The sequence below is a fragment of the Hyalella azteca genome, unplaced genomic scaffold, assembly GCF_000764305.2.
Source record: "Hyalella azteca isolate HAZT.00-mixed unplaced genomic scaffold, Hazt_2.0.2 contig4363, whole genome shotgun sequence".
NCBI lineage: Eukaryota > Metazoa > Arthropoda > Malacostraca > Amphipoda > Hyalellidae > Hyalella > Hyalella azteca.
The window spans coordinates 101,149-115,839 of record NW_025934582.1 but is presented as its reverse complement, the minus strand read 5'-3'; the positions used below and the strand labels follow the sequence as shown (position 1 = coordinate 115,839).

General features: G+C 37.2%; 1 protein-coding gene across 3 annotated transcripts; it reads left to right on the top strand.

The window, feature by feature from the left end:
* Window positions 1-1,455: 1,455 nt before the first annotated feature.
* On the top strand, window positions 1,456-13,404 carry LOC108673082 (interaptin). Of its 3 annotated transcripts, XM_018160864.2 has the most exons (17): window positions 1,456-1,593; window positions 2,141-2,211; window positions 3,540-3,745; window positions 6,320-6,417; window positions 6,705-6,842; window positions 7,402-7,511; window positions 7,760-7,955; window positions 8,469-8,536; window positions 8,880-8,975; window positions 9,562-9,738; window positions 10,055-10,235; window positions 10,664-10,804; window positions 11,069-11,242; window positions 11,360-11,500; window positions 11,847-11,972; window positions 12,245-12,412; window positions 12,514-13,404. In XM_018160864.2, exons 2-17 carry the CDS (start codon window positions 2,189-2,191, stop codon window positions 12,748-12,750), a joined length of 2,280 nt encoding a protein of 759 aa, XP_018016353.1. In that variant the 5' UTR covers window positions 1,456-1,593; window positions 2,141-2,188; the 3' UTR covers window positions 12,751-13,404. The 3 variants fall into 3 exon arrangements, with proteins under 3 accessions (XP_018016353.1, XP_018016354.1, XP_018016352.1); XM_018160865.2 differs by lacking the exon at window positions 2,141-2,211; XM_018160863.2 differs by lacking the exons at window positions 1,456-1,593; window positions 2,141-2,211 and having other exon boundaries at window positions 3,437-3,745.
* Window positions 13,405-14,691: the final 1,287 nt, after the last annotated feature.

Below are 14,691 nucleotides of genomic sequence, written 5' to 3'. Positions count from 1 at the left end.
TTCATTCAGCATTTCTAACCATTTATGCTAATTCGAACATGAAAAGTAGCGCGCAATTATGAATTGCTTTTAGAATGATTCATGGAACTGCATCATTACCTTCTTATCTCAAATTATTCCTCGAGATTTATTACCTCCATTCTGCACCGATTCAATATCTCAGCTTTTTGAATTATATTCGCTTAGTAGCCTTTATACTCACAAGCCAACAGTCAAGTCTCAACATGGGAGTAAAGTGAATACCTTCAAATAAGCACAGGATTGCACCATTTTAAATGTATTGTCTTAAAATGTGCACTTGAATTGTGAACATTTCTGTAGCCAATTGCCGTAAAGAATTCAGTCAAGCATCGGAGAAAAATTTTGTTGTAGCTAAAATCTAACACGTGAAGCATGAGCTAGTTCCTAGAAAATAATAATAAATCTACCGATTAAGAATTGGGTGTATTAAAAAAAATCTTTCCGCATTTTCCTAATTTTTTCAGCTTCAATAAATAACACTGATAAAAAAAAACGAATCTAAAACTAATAGATTCAGTAACACAAACAAAAAATCGGTAACAAATAGATTAATTATGAGCATAAACATGCATTATTGAAGTAAATAAATGTACCCGGAAACACACAATTGAGCCTAAAGATATTCTCATAATACTTAAAATGTAACATGTGAAAGTATATTTGACTTCAATGATGTAATGATGAATGATGAAAGCGTATTTGATGCAATGATGTTTTATAACTATGCGTGAAATACACCCGCTAGTGCTTCTACTTATGATATTGCAGCTTTAAATCTTCAATGTTCTCGCGTTTCGTAACCTAATGTAGGGTATATCTCTCTCAATGTACGGGAGATGAAAAAGCATTATTATTAAATGAATGCTAATAACAATTTTCGTTGTTATTTTTCCCACAGATGATTTTATCTGCTAAAAACAATAGAAACCGAATTCCCCGAACCTCTAATGTATGTTAAATGGGTAAGTATTTGAACAGAGAAAAGAAATATAGACGAGTACACACTCTATCCTAAGATGCGACGCGGACAAGTAGCACTTCTATAGTTATTGATTTTAACTTCATTTTTTTCATTCATTTCTAAAGATCAAATTTAAAAAATTCAAGTTTTTTCTGTGCAAGTTTCTAGTAAAAATACCAAGGAACTAAATTATTAGTATTATTTTTTTTAAGCCGTGAATTGGTGAATGTTCCCGATTATTGATTATTTCCATGACATAGTAATTAGGTACCATTGATTGGCAAATCTCGTGTCTTTAGACCCGAATGAAAACGAAGACCAAAGTCTGCCCATGACTGACGCGGTCTTACTTTGATGTTCCTAGGTCGCCAAGAGACGCCCGTGACAACCGATTATTTCTATGGCTCCCAATACACAACAGAGGGAAGTGAAGGTAGCTACCTGGAACCCAACCCAGTGACCCATCGTATTCAATCGAAACGTGCTACTCAAGTGCGCGATTTGCAATCGGTTAAACGTACTCCTGTGTTCTTTTTTAGCTGCTTGTGCTAAAATGTCATCCGATTATTCTACATACCACACTCTGAGCTAGGGTTGTCGGTAACATTAATGTAAGTGCTGTAATATCCGTGTAAATTGAGGAGCAACTTGAAGTGAAGAATGTTCCTGCTGCATTTACAAACTTGCTGCATGATTGAACCCCTATAGACGTGACTTTTTCGCGTACCCATACTATTGTTTTATAATTTTCTATGTGGATAATCCTTCTTCGTGCACACGATATGTTCAAATGAATATTTTTATAAATATCAACTTGTAAATATTTAATATGTGTTACACTTAATTCCAAATACTTGAATATTTTTTTCAAATAGCACGTGGTTCAAACGAAGAACACTTCTTTCTTTTGTGTTTTCGAATAGACTTTTTGCAAGCCATTGTAATAAATGAATGAATTTAAATAATAACTTATACATGCACTAACTGCCTGCTACTGCTACAATATTGCCAGTTGATAGCCATTAACCATAAACAGGCATAAGTTGCCGTAATTTATTGCATTAGTTTTAATCCCACTTCAAAATGTACACTGTACAGTCACTGTTTAACTATAAGATGTCGAGGTCACCATTTAATATTAAGACTCAACGTGTGCAGAGCAGAGCTTCTTCGAAGAAGAAGGTCATTTGCGCGTAAGGCTGCGCGATGACAAGTAAGACTACCACCAAGTAAGTTCTCTTCCTACGCAATTTCTTGAAATGGGTTTACCTTACCTGGTAAGCAGGAGTATTGTATATTTTTATTTCAATAGCTTCATTCGATTTCATCATAGTAAATGTGTCTTTTTAGCCTACTAAAATCGTAAGTTTACTAAGAATTTAGAAGCAAAGAAAACGCCACGTAAAATCGACATATCTTCATTGAAATCTTAAATGCTCATGCGTCTTTTATGAAGACATGGTGAATTCACTTTGCCTTTTCTTCGCTTTTAAATTCTTAACAATCAAATCATCAGCGGGCTTTCAACCGTTTACTCATTGTTAAAAGGTTCGTGTTACCTACAATTTTTACGTTGATAAATAGCGGGATTATTGATCAACAGCTGCGAGCGCGACCATATGTCGTAAGGAAACGTGACTGGCGTCAGCCCAGGAAGTAATTCCTGCTAAAGCTTTGGTTGATAGCAACTTGCCCTTAATATAGCGCAGGCATTCGTCGGTTTGGGGGAATTTGGCATACCCGTAAAATGCGGTAAAAATTGGAATCAGGAAATTGAAAAAAATTGGAATCAAGAATTTTCTGGATAATCTATGCGCACTTTGTGGCAAAGTTTTGACTGTTGTGCGATTTCTGAATGCACGAGACAAATTTTCATCAGCTTAACACAAAATAAACATAGAGGTATTTTAAAATAAATATCGGCATGTTATTATTGGAATTGGTCTCTTGTATTTTATTATCGTTGCATTATGTATCGAAAACAATCTGTAATTAACCGCGTTTTTTGCTGGGAAACTTAAAATGATAACAAATCAAAAGCCTCATTTTACTTGTATTTAAGAAATTATCCAAATTCATTGAAATGCGATAAGCAATGAATAAATTTTCGGCAAGGCGCCGTGGAAAATGAAATTAGGGGACTTCAGGTTTCAAATGCATGGAAAACTTTGCAGAAATGATGACGAAAATTATATCGAGCTGCTGAAGCGCATTTTTGGCACCAAAAACGTATAATATTGCGCATTACTTTATAATCCATGATACAGAGAAGCTTTGTGGTTATAACGAGAGGTATAATTTGATAAGTCGAACGACGTTCCGTGAGTACAGAAGCTATTGTATATTACTTAAAATATAAGTGGTTAATACTCGCACATAGGAAAAATAATGTTAAGACTTCATAAAACTTTTACCAGAATGTAACAATTTTATTCATTCGACAATCGTCAGCTTTAAGAAATCAATTTTTTTATTTGGCTTCCTAAAATCCTGATTAATTACATTCGAGTGATATGCTCGAGTTATATACAGAATATAAAAAACATATTTTGAACAGGGCAGGACGGCATTCACTGTACGGCAACCAACACGGTCTGCCAGGACTGCCTAAAACAAGTTACATCACACGCAAGCCTATCCGCCAAACGCCTCGACTACCTCCACAACCGCCCCCTACGGCCAGAGCCCCTCCGCGCCCTCCCACCATGATGCCTCCGCCCCCTCAGCCCCCTCTCATGCCAGCTGGGCCTGACCCCTTCGTCAGTAAGTACAACTACACGAATTATGCATAATGCTTTAAGTAAATGAACAGGGTCATACACGAGGAAAATGGCACGACGGTTCTCAGCCATTAGTTCTTAATCTACGAGTATTTTTTATAAAGGTTTACATCAAGTTTGGGACGTAAATTTTAAGAAATTCTGCCACAACGTAGATAATTGCGTATTTTCATTTGAAATAGATTTTTTAATGGTATCTGTTTCTCCGGCCTCCAAGTCACCAGGTATTGATTTAATTTTACAGACGCAGTCGGAAGAAATTAAGAAACAAAAAGTTGGCGTATTTAACATCAGGCCATTGAATGGTCATGAGTTTCTTGCTGAGAAACAAACTTAAATAAATCATAAATTGCAATCCAAAGAGAGATTTGAGCAGGCATCTTGAATTTTCTGGCGTCAATGGCATTAAAACTTCTCAAAGGGAAGAAGAACATACCGAGATTCTTTTTGATGCTTCATCACAATCTTGGGTCCGTAAAGGAAAGGTCCAAAAACAACAGCCTAGCAGGCTGGGCACACACGCTGTTCCTTGTGAGGGTAGAAGCACGGAATCATCTCGTCGCACTCAGGACAAAAAATCAAATTTCCCACAGTCACAGAATCTTGGTAGTGATCATTCTCTTAAGCGGTAGTTGCTTGAATTTTACCTCGCTGCCTAAATGAAGATTCAGTTATTGGAGTTCTTTAAGCGACAGTCTCGTTCGAAAGAGGAACCTTGTGATTACTATCTCCATTGTTACTAGCACTGTGGGACTAGAGTGCATCTAGAATGAGATCATTGCTCATACGCTTCATGAACAGATGTCCCTGCAAAGATTGATTTCTTTCAACTTGCTCGCTTTGAACGTGGGTAATTCCATTGCCCTGTGAACCCTTTGCTAATCTTCTCCCTGCAACACCAGTGTCATTCCGTTACCACTCATGATCATCATATTAGTCGACCACGTCGTAAATGTTAGCTTCATCTTCCTCTCGTGCACAGATATCTCTGAAGACTCGTCTTGGGTTACTGTCACTCAGGATTTTCTTTTGGTTTTCGACATCTTAAATAACCAGATTTTGATCTCTCGACCGGGTCTTCTGCCTAAATGGCTGTGTCATGACACATCTAGACTCCATGCCATTTGAACTCCTTCGTCGTCGTAACTCATCTTAATAGACCCTCATATCCAAATAAAGTGGTTCTGGGTTATCGAGAAAGCGTTCGTCGTGGTATGACACACTGCGTTGCATGGGTAAACTATGGATAATGAGAGGAGGTTCATCGAAAGAAACACTTTAGTCAGAATTTGTCTGCCAAAATATGCCGTAGTCAACCGCAACTGATGACCATTAGACGTGGTCCCCATTGTTTGAGCGTTGAGATATACTCGCCGGATTAAAAGAAACGTAGGTATCATCCGAAAAACCATCACTAGGTGAAGGGGCGCTCAACTTTCTACCTTATAAAGACTCCAAAATGCAGGCTTCCTTGCAGCTACTGTTAGTACATTGCTGCCGGTGTCTTATCAATTGCTACCTTACTTTCAAATACACGGGGCACTCTTCGCTTTAGGTGCAAATACGTTGATGGTAAGAAGACGAGCTACTTCCTGGCCGGCTGAGTTTCTGCTAAAGGGATTAAGTTCCGTTCCTTACAATCAGGGATGCATTTTTAATATCTTATGTTAAACTCCTCTTTTTTCTATCTGATGGAACTGCAAAATGTTTTCTACTACCTTTTTACTTTGATTTTTTCTTCTTGTGGTGTATTGTGCCACGATCCACTGATGGCTTGCTGTAGCGTTGTCCCATCTCTCAATAATTCCAGTAACGAAAATTTATTTCTATTTATCTCACAATCTTTTGGAAGCGCAGTCCCGACCACACGTCACGTATGCGATCCCAGAAGTTGTTGCACAATACAGCTCGTTTCAATAGTTATTGAAAATTCGTTGTATCAATGATTCTGCTACTTTACAGGTCATGAGATTTTCACTGGGAATTAAATTCATGTCGTCGTTAAATACCTACACTGGAAGCTATCTAGGATGATTGAATAACATGTATACAGGCTACGTATCCATGATACTTAATTAGTAGGAATGGCCTATAGAGCATTTTTTACAGATTTGTTGAAGACGATTGTACGGTCATTCGATATCATAAAAAATAGGTTCTTAAGCTTAATTGATTCCATGTTTATTCAACTCCACAATTTAACCGAGTTTGTTGTAAAAATATGGAAATAAATCTGTTAATGCTGCTTGCACATCTGGGTTAAAATTCGCATCAAAAAGTACCGAAGCCTTTAAACGGCCAAGAAAAGTATTTCCATTGTTGTCTTGGACTACGTGGGGTGTATTGATTGTTCTTAGTACAAGGTAGAAATTTGCTATGTCCACGATAATTAATTGGATTTGGATTAGAATAGATGATCCTAATTTTGTTTAATGAAATGATACATTTGGTTAAATTTGAATTTCAAAGCTAACTTCGTACATCTCCATTAACCATTTTCCAGTAAAACCTTTAATAATTACTAATCACTTTTGCCGGGACATTTTACTCCCGCCAGCTCGTCGCATGGACATGCTGGAGCAGAGGCTTAACTCTTCCGAGCAGAGCAACAGAGCGCTGATGGATGAAATCATGAGATTGCAGCAAGATATGAAGGTCAGAACACTGTATTCATATCTTAGAGTAGTATTCTTATGCTCTATAACTTAATTTTATAACTGATTTACATTGCTTCGAACACTTAATATGTAATTTTGCTTGTCGACAGATCTAACGTCCGACCGTTTTTGTTTGTCACGTCAGTTATAATTTTTGTGCGCAGTCATGAACGCTGGTTAGTTCTGGTGTAATAAGTCATCGCTGATAATAATGCGTATTTTTGTCTATAAAGTAATCGTTACAAAATCTTATTCAAAATTGAAGAAATGTCTTTGTCAATATAGATCCAAATCAAGAAGAACGAGATGGGTCTCGGCGACGAGCGCGAGTCCAAAACTCGTCTGGAGATCGCAGTGCGTCAAGCGCAGGGCCATCAGTTCGAGACCGACGACCGCGTCAGGCGGTGTGAGGAAGGAGTCAAGGTCTGTTACTTAACATCAGTAAATAATATTGCTTCCTTTCATAATCATTTGCTCCTACTGAATTTAATTTCTGAATCCTGGAAAAAAATCCGATAAAATGCTCAATTAGATCGAAGTATGAAACGTTCATCGATTGCAATTATCAATCAACTTGCAAAAACTGTTAATTTATATTGAGTTGAAAATATTTAGGCAGTATAGCGGTGGTATTTATCACATTCATGGAAATTTTAAATTGACGGTAACCCTCCGCATCAATCATTTCATGAGGTCTCCAATATTTCTATATATTTTTCATCACGGTTCTGGAATTTTATTGAAATGACTTATGCGCTTCTAACGTCTTTGGGCAGCGATATGGTTTAACTTTCCTTTTGTAATAAAAGCAATTTAATTAATAATGAAATATGAGTATGTCAATTTAATATGTCATTTTCATTTACAGATTAGAAATTGCTTTAAGACAATGTCTTAAATTTTTTCAGCGTTGTGCTTTGAGTTTGATGATGAACACGACATTATTAAATTACGGTGATTTATTAGACATTTTTTTGCGCAGGAAAATCGGATGACAATCCAACAGTTGTCAGGACACATCCAGGGCGTCGAAAAGCTGGCTCACGCAATCCAGCATGAGAATAGCGACAAATCCAACATAAGCAATTCCAAGTTAGTATGAGCACGAATTTAATAATCCAACTCCCGATACAAAATCAAAGGTCTATTTAGTTGTCTTGATACAGTGAAATTTGTGCTCTACTTCCATCAACAATGCAAAAAATCTACAGCAGATGTGAATGTAAAATCATATTATTGTTTATTTAGAATCAATCATTGTCTTCCATATGCGTGTGATTTAAAAATCTGAAAAAATGATCTTCGACAATGTCAATCATTTGACCGTGTGTGACTTTCAGGACTCAGGAGTACCAACGCGAGCTGCTGAAGCTGTCGCAGAACAGCGAGCAGCTGGAGCGCCTCTGCTCGTCGCTCCGTGAAGACAACCGCTCATTGCAGTCACAGCTCGAGACTGTGAAGCGAGACCTCGCCTCACTGCAGAGTAACGTGAAGCTCCAAGCCAGGCTGCTCGAAGACAATGCCAAAGCGCCAAAAGTGAGTGATGCGAGTGTAAACTTTTTAGCGCATTTTCTCATTTATTGAAAAAATGCACTATTGTGCTCGCCATGTCCGTCTGTCTGTCCGTCTGTCCGTCCGTCTGTCAGTGACCTCAAGTTTTCGTCGACGAGAAAATGCGCTCTCTGTCACTCACTGCAGTGAGTACTGAGTTATATTTTTTGTAATATTCTTTCCTCCTGGAGTTTGATAAGCTAAGGTATTTTTTTCTTATTCTGGAGTAGGATAGGAGGAAATATTTTCTTGTTCTGGAGTAGGATACGAGGAAATATTTTGAATGATACGATAAATTGAATTGATAGGATACAAAATTTTCTTGTCTTTACTTGTTCGAGATTTGAACAATAGAAACTATTTTCTTGTTCTGCAGTTTGATTGGAGAAAATATTTTATTGATGTGAACTTGTATAGGCAAAAGTGTTTCCTGTTTTAGAAAGATATTTTCATTCAGGACAGAGAGCGTTATAAGATTATTCAAATTGTTCTTTGCAGGAGCCGTTGAAGGGCAATAACGACACCGCTAAGATGAATGAGACTGAGCGGCTAGTCATCGAGGGCAAGTGAGTCTAGTAAATGATAAATTGAATCGACGTACATAACCACCATAAAAAAATTATATTACGAAGCATTCTCGTGGATCTCCATAAATTGTCCGCACTTTTTATGCTGTTATAACCATATTTATCATATAGTTAAATGCATATATCTACATTCATAAATTTCACTAGATGCTCTCAAACGCGAAAATTATTTAATTTCGTATGACAAGTATTAAACTTTAAAGTTAAATATCTAATGAAAAGTTCATCAATTTGCGATTTCGTTGATTATTCATGCAATAATTGTTTTACGAAACAATAAGTCTCTTCGACTACATTTCAACAACTTTAATCCTATGTACAGAATAATTTCTTTGAACAACGCCATCCAAGACTTGTCAGCGAGACTTTCTTCTGAAGCCAAGAAGAGAGATAAAGTCGAAGTCAATGTGAACGAGAGGTCAGTGTTATTACTTTTCATATTAAGTGTTTTTTATGGTATACAGGTATGGACATCAGGCTGTCTCAGGCTGATTTACCAAGAATGTCAATAACTGGAATTTATTCTCTTGAAAATTATTTTTCTCTGATAGGTGCAATTTTTTAATTCAAATTTATGTGCATCAACTAATTTATATCAATTATCATTTGGTTTAAACAATTAACGTTTCAAGGAATGACAATGAATCTACTTGTTCGATGCATAAACTTTAACCTTCATAGTTCATTTTCAAAAACTTAATTGTTCAATGAAATAATTATATAAGTATACTGATAAGATGAGAGATTATATAATAACAAATTGAACGAATGACAAGCACTTGGGAAATCTCTCAATCGGCCAGCACAAACCATACTTCTGAACAATTTATTTCGCGGGCTTAGTCAAGTTTCAGTCTGGTCAAATATTAAATTCATTCAATGATGCCCTAATATAATTGATGCATTCTAGATAATTCAAATCTATAATATAAACGACAGTGATCAGTCGTATCACGGTCCTCACCATACGTTTTTACTTTGCTCACATCTGGGCCATCATACAGAGTGAATGCCCTCACAGAAGAGTATGGAGCGACGAAACGCCAGAAAGATAAAGAGTTGCAAGATCTCGAGGAGAAACTTAAGGAACTTCAAGCAGGTTTCTCGGTCTCTGAAAAGCAGAAAATCCTCACAGAAATATCTACCGTAGCAAATGACCTACAACGGAAGATGGATCAAAGGTGAGAAGTTTGTGGTTAACTATTACATCCGCTATTCAAAAATAAGACTAGCGAATGTTGGGTTGGAAAATTATTTGATTATTTGCAGACAATGACGAAAAAATTATCCCGACAATTCTATATTTTTATTAAATAATGGCTCAAATTTGACTGAGCTTGTGCCCACTAAGTGGTCATCGAGCAAAATGGGAGGGTATGGATAAAATATTTTAAGTGGGGGAAAGTTCAATTTAGAGTTTGTTGAAGAAGGAATCGATATATAATCCGCATGACGAAGTCCCCATTCTCAATGTAAAGTGATCCTCTTGATTTTAAGAAATAAGAAGCTGAGAGAAGACACCGTCAGCAAACTTGAGGTGATTGAGAACACCCTCATAAGTGAAAACAAGCGTCGGCAAGCGGAGGAGCAGAAATTGCGTGAAGAAATCGAGATCAAAATCAAGGAGATGGAAATGCGGGAGCAAGGCTCAAGCAAGGATCTCAAGACTGTTTTCGACGTGAGTTTTTTTTACGCACCTGTTTATTCAGCGATTATAACGTGGCATACCATCGTATAGGCTCAATAACAATTATGCAAAATCTTACTGACGTGTTTCCAATTTCCAATATGATACTGTTTGGTTTTGATTTACGTTAATTCAGCGTAATCATCAAAAGATTACAGTAATTGAGTAGAGAAAATTCAATATAAGGTTCTAAAAATTCCTTTCTTCATTCTGTAAGTATATATTTTCATTCATAGATATTGTACAACGAGCGAAATTCGAAATCTTAACTCGTGAAACTCATCAGTCTCAGAATCATGAATTCCTTCATAAACTCTTAAAAGTATTCCACTGCTATCGCGGCTACTGAAATTCCCACTAGACTTCTGATACTTTTTAATGCACCCAACGACTTTAGACTTATACATATTAATTTTCAGAAACATAACAACGATACCATTGAACGCATCAGCGACCTCTCCAAGCGGATGAACAAGGCGGAGGAAGTCCTGAGGACTCACAAGCTCGAGCATGAGAGGGTTCTGTCCGCCGAGATCAATGAGCGTCAGAGGGAGGACAAAGTGCGTTCCTTCTATATTCTATAATAATTTATTGAATTTTAGATTTATGGGTTTACGTATAATAGTATTATTATACTAAAATACTCATGGTTATTAGTTATTACTCAAAACCATAAGCTCACCTTTTGAATTTAACGCATTTTATGCGGAGGAGAAAAATCGTGTAGGCCAATGTGTTATGCGGACATTAACTAATTCTGTTTATTGGGCCAATTTGCTTAGGTCAAACACTGAACTCTCCAACTTAATGTGTATTCGTTGCAGGTGCTGGATGGCAAGATTGAGGATCTTGAACACAGGTTGGCCATGGGACTCACGAATCTGCAGTCGTCAATTGGTGAGGCAAAGATGGCAGGCAAGGTCCCAAAAGATGGAAAGAGTTCCACTGTTGCAGCAGCTCCTGCAGCCTCTCATGACTCTGATGACAAAATGAAAGAGGTAACTTTATTTGCTCGATTCCTAGTGCAAACAATATTACAAATGTTCCTTGTGAATAAATAAATTACTACGTCAGCATTCCGTATGAAACACTTTGGGTAATGTTCCTCGTTTCAGCTGGCGAAGCTGCAAGCGGACAATGAGAGGAGCATCAGGGAGCAGCTTGCCCAGGAGGTGGGCCACCTCGACCAACGTCTACAGAAGGTCGAGAAGAACATGAATCAGCAAAATGAGAAAATTGACAATCAACTCAAGTCCGTAAGTAACATATACTGTATATCTGGGAAAACGGAAAAAATATGAATTTCTGCGGATTTCCGTACAGCCTTGATAACAGCTGAAAGATAGTAACAAGCCTTAAAGCAGAGATGTAAAAATTAGTCGTTCTTGAACATCATAAACTCACTTCAAATAAATAAAAATTAAATAAATCATGAATAAGTAATTCTAATTCTCATCGCCCTCATGTCTAGCAATGATAATAATTGAAAAAAATGAGTTTCAGAAATGATTGACCATGAGTTTGCATATAGACAGTGACAAATTAAAGTAATTCTGAGCTAATTTACACATATAATATTCATTTCAATTATTCGCTCCTAAGGCTGAAGCAAACGAGAAGGAAGCCAAGGATCTCATGGGAAGCAAGATCCAAACTCAGATTGACAAAATTGAGTTTCAACAGAAAAAAACTGATAAACAAGTGGAAGATCTTAAAAACAAAGTTCAGGTGAGTTCTTTTGTATTGTGGAAAATTTTGAAGCTATTGTTCGAATAGCCGGAGACGAACTTTCCAATTCAAACGGTCTTCTTCTGGACATGATAGCTAGGTCTTATTCCATACTTTCTGCTCTATGTTGAGTAAATGGTGATGTGATTAAACTAATTTGATCTTTTTACAACAATACATGTTTTTAAAATTCACATCCATTAAAACAAGTCACATGAAGTATAGGACATTTTTTAAAGTTGTCTGATGCTGATGTTAGTCTGATCCAACAGGATACACCAAAAGGTTTACAAGAAATAAAGACTGATATCGGGAATTTGGAAAATAAGCTCAGCGAAAAATTGGACAAGGAAACTCGTGAGCGTAAACTTGCTGATGAAGAAATGCGAGATGACATAGACCGCATCATCGGCCAGCGTGACGTGACCGTTCCTAGTCTCGTGAGTGTTTGATGTTGTGTCGCACTGTTGAGTTGGCTTTCTGTAATTTTTATTCCTTTGAAGTATAATTATAATAACAATATTAAAATTTATGTACTCAGGCGCAGCTGCAGTCCGATGTGGACGCTACACAGACCGGCATGAAGAAGCTTGCGGAGGCTGTACACGTGGTCAAAACATCTCTCATGGAGCGCGTCAAGGATGAGAAGAAACTCAGGGAGCAAGAGACGACAATCCTGCGACGCGACGTCGAGCGCCTCGACACCAAATATCACGATATCAAGGAGCGCATCCGCGCTGGGGACAACTTCGAGGCTGATGATGATGATTTCCCTTAATTTGGCACAGCAGTTACCTTTCGGTCTAAATCACGGGACATCCTCGAGGCCAATGAGATGACGATTGTTTTGCGTCGAATGGCCGATTGATTTCAATTATTTTTGTCGCTCAAAATTAGGCGAGAAAGATTTTTATGTAGATTCTGTTGCCAATAATGTTCCGAGAATTTTCAGGGAATTTCTTTGCCTACAATTGGATTTAGAGCTTAAAATCTCATGCTGAACCATACTAGTGTGACTCCAACCGCCAAATCATCAAAATTTTCAAGTTAATGTTTCATAAACAACGTTGCTCTGGCATAAGTAAATTCATTAAACCAGTTAATACATACATTCAATGCTTCGACTAGTATTAATTATTTTTTATTCAACTTACTGCAGTTTGGGAATTTAAACATAATATTATTCCATTTTTTGCCTAAATACCATATTAGATGGGTCCATTTCTTGCAATTCCTCATCAGAAAAACTACTTACGAGTGTGTACGAACTTTTCGTTGAACATGAGAAAAATTTGAAATATCCTAGAATATGATAACGTATTTTATATTATAGTCACAGTGTGAATTATTTTCAGAAGGAGTGTTAATGCACATTCATTGGAAAATAACATTATCTTTTAAATTTTCGGAAAATTACGTTTTTCTTTTTAAACCTTTAGCTTTATTTTCCCAATGATCCAAGATGTCACTTGATTCAAAAGTTCTTTGATAAGATCTCTGCTCTTTAGTAAGATCGTACAGTGTATGTAGCTGCAAAGGAAATTCAACAGAATATGGATTCAAACTCATGCATAACAAAGAACGAAAGTATTCATGCTACCGAGATTGCAAATAAAAGTTTCACTCCTAACTAAACATGCAAGATCATTGAAGCAAAGAAATCACGGCATCATCGCTTGTACAACTACGAGAACAAATTATATTTGACTTGGGTATTGATCTTGGAAGATTCAACAAAATTCCTCCAGCTGTGCAGTCATGGAACCCTATAATAAGGTGGCAGTTGTTCCAGAAACTTACCGCAAAGATACCAGAATTTGTGTCTCGTGTGGGTGTTAAGCATCAGACTGCCCGTATCCTGACGACACTTTGAAGGAGGACTTGCTAGTGAAAATGCCGACATCTTAAGACCTCCGGGCCATTCGCGACTCCATTCTAGCTGTCTAGTGTCTTGAGTAAAATATGGAGAGTATTTCATTGTCGCCATTTTAGAAGAGTTCACCTCCTTGCAAGACTTCCCCGAAAGTCCAGACCGAATATGGATGCATACGTTACAACGGCAGTTATTTCATTTATCCATATTATATATGTTGTCCAGCGCCGTAGTATGACTTCGATTCGAAAATACAATTTGCCCATCAACAGATGATCTATGGCAACACTGCGAGCCATTTTGGAAGGAATCCATTCCACTGCGAAATTGTGCGTCCATCCCCAGGCCTGAATTATGTGCAATGAGTCGATAAATTGAAATCCTGCAAATTCGGTGGAAACTTTCGCAAGAAAACTCTGAAACTTAAAAAAAATGATGATGAAAAAAATGAGCTGAGAAAAACAAAAAAAAAATCGTCGAAAAAATGTACAATTTAAACGAAGAGATATAAAATGTTGGACGTTAACTGTGTTCCGATGGAAATCAATCCTAGTTGGTGCAGGTTGCTATGGCAACCCTGATGCCATCGTTTGTTACCATAAAAAATTATCGGAGATACCCGCTCGCGAGTCTTCTACGCCGAACGTTCGAACACAGACGCATTAAAAGTATTTTTACGAGGACTGTCCATATAATCTGACAAAATATATGTTGCACTATGGTTATTGTACTTTTTACTATGGACGATAAAAATGAAGCAGATCTGTTCGACTGAGGCTTGTTGAAAATTTGCCATAAAACAGGAAAATGTGGTACTGAGACCGATAGTCTTTGTATTATTTCGAG

Coding starts and splice junctions, on each gene's coding strand:
- LOC108673082 (XM_018160863.2), top strand. CDS start 3,496: ATGCTCGAGTTATATACAGAATATAAAAAACATATTTTGAACAGGGCA. Junction 7,512..7,759: donor TCCAACATAAGCAATTCCAA/GTTAGTATGAGC, acceptor TGTGACTTTCAG/GACTCAGGAGTACCAACGCG. Junction 7,956..8,468: donor ACAATGCCAAAGCGCCAAAA/GTGAGTGATGCG, acceptor TGTTCTTTGCAG/GAGCCGTTGAAGGGCAATAA.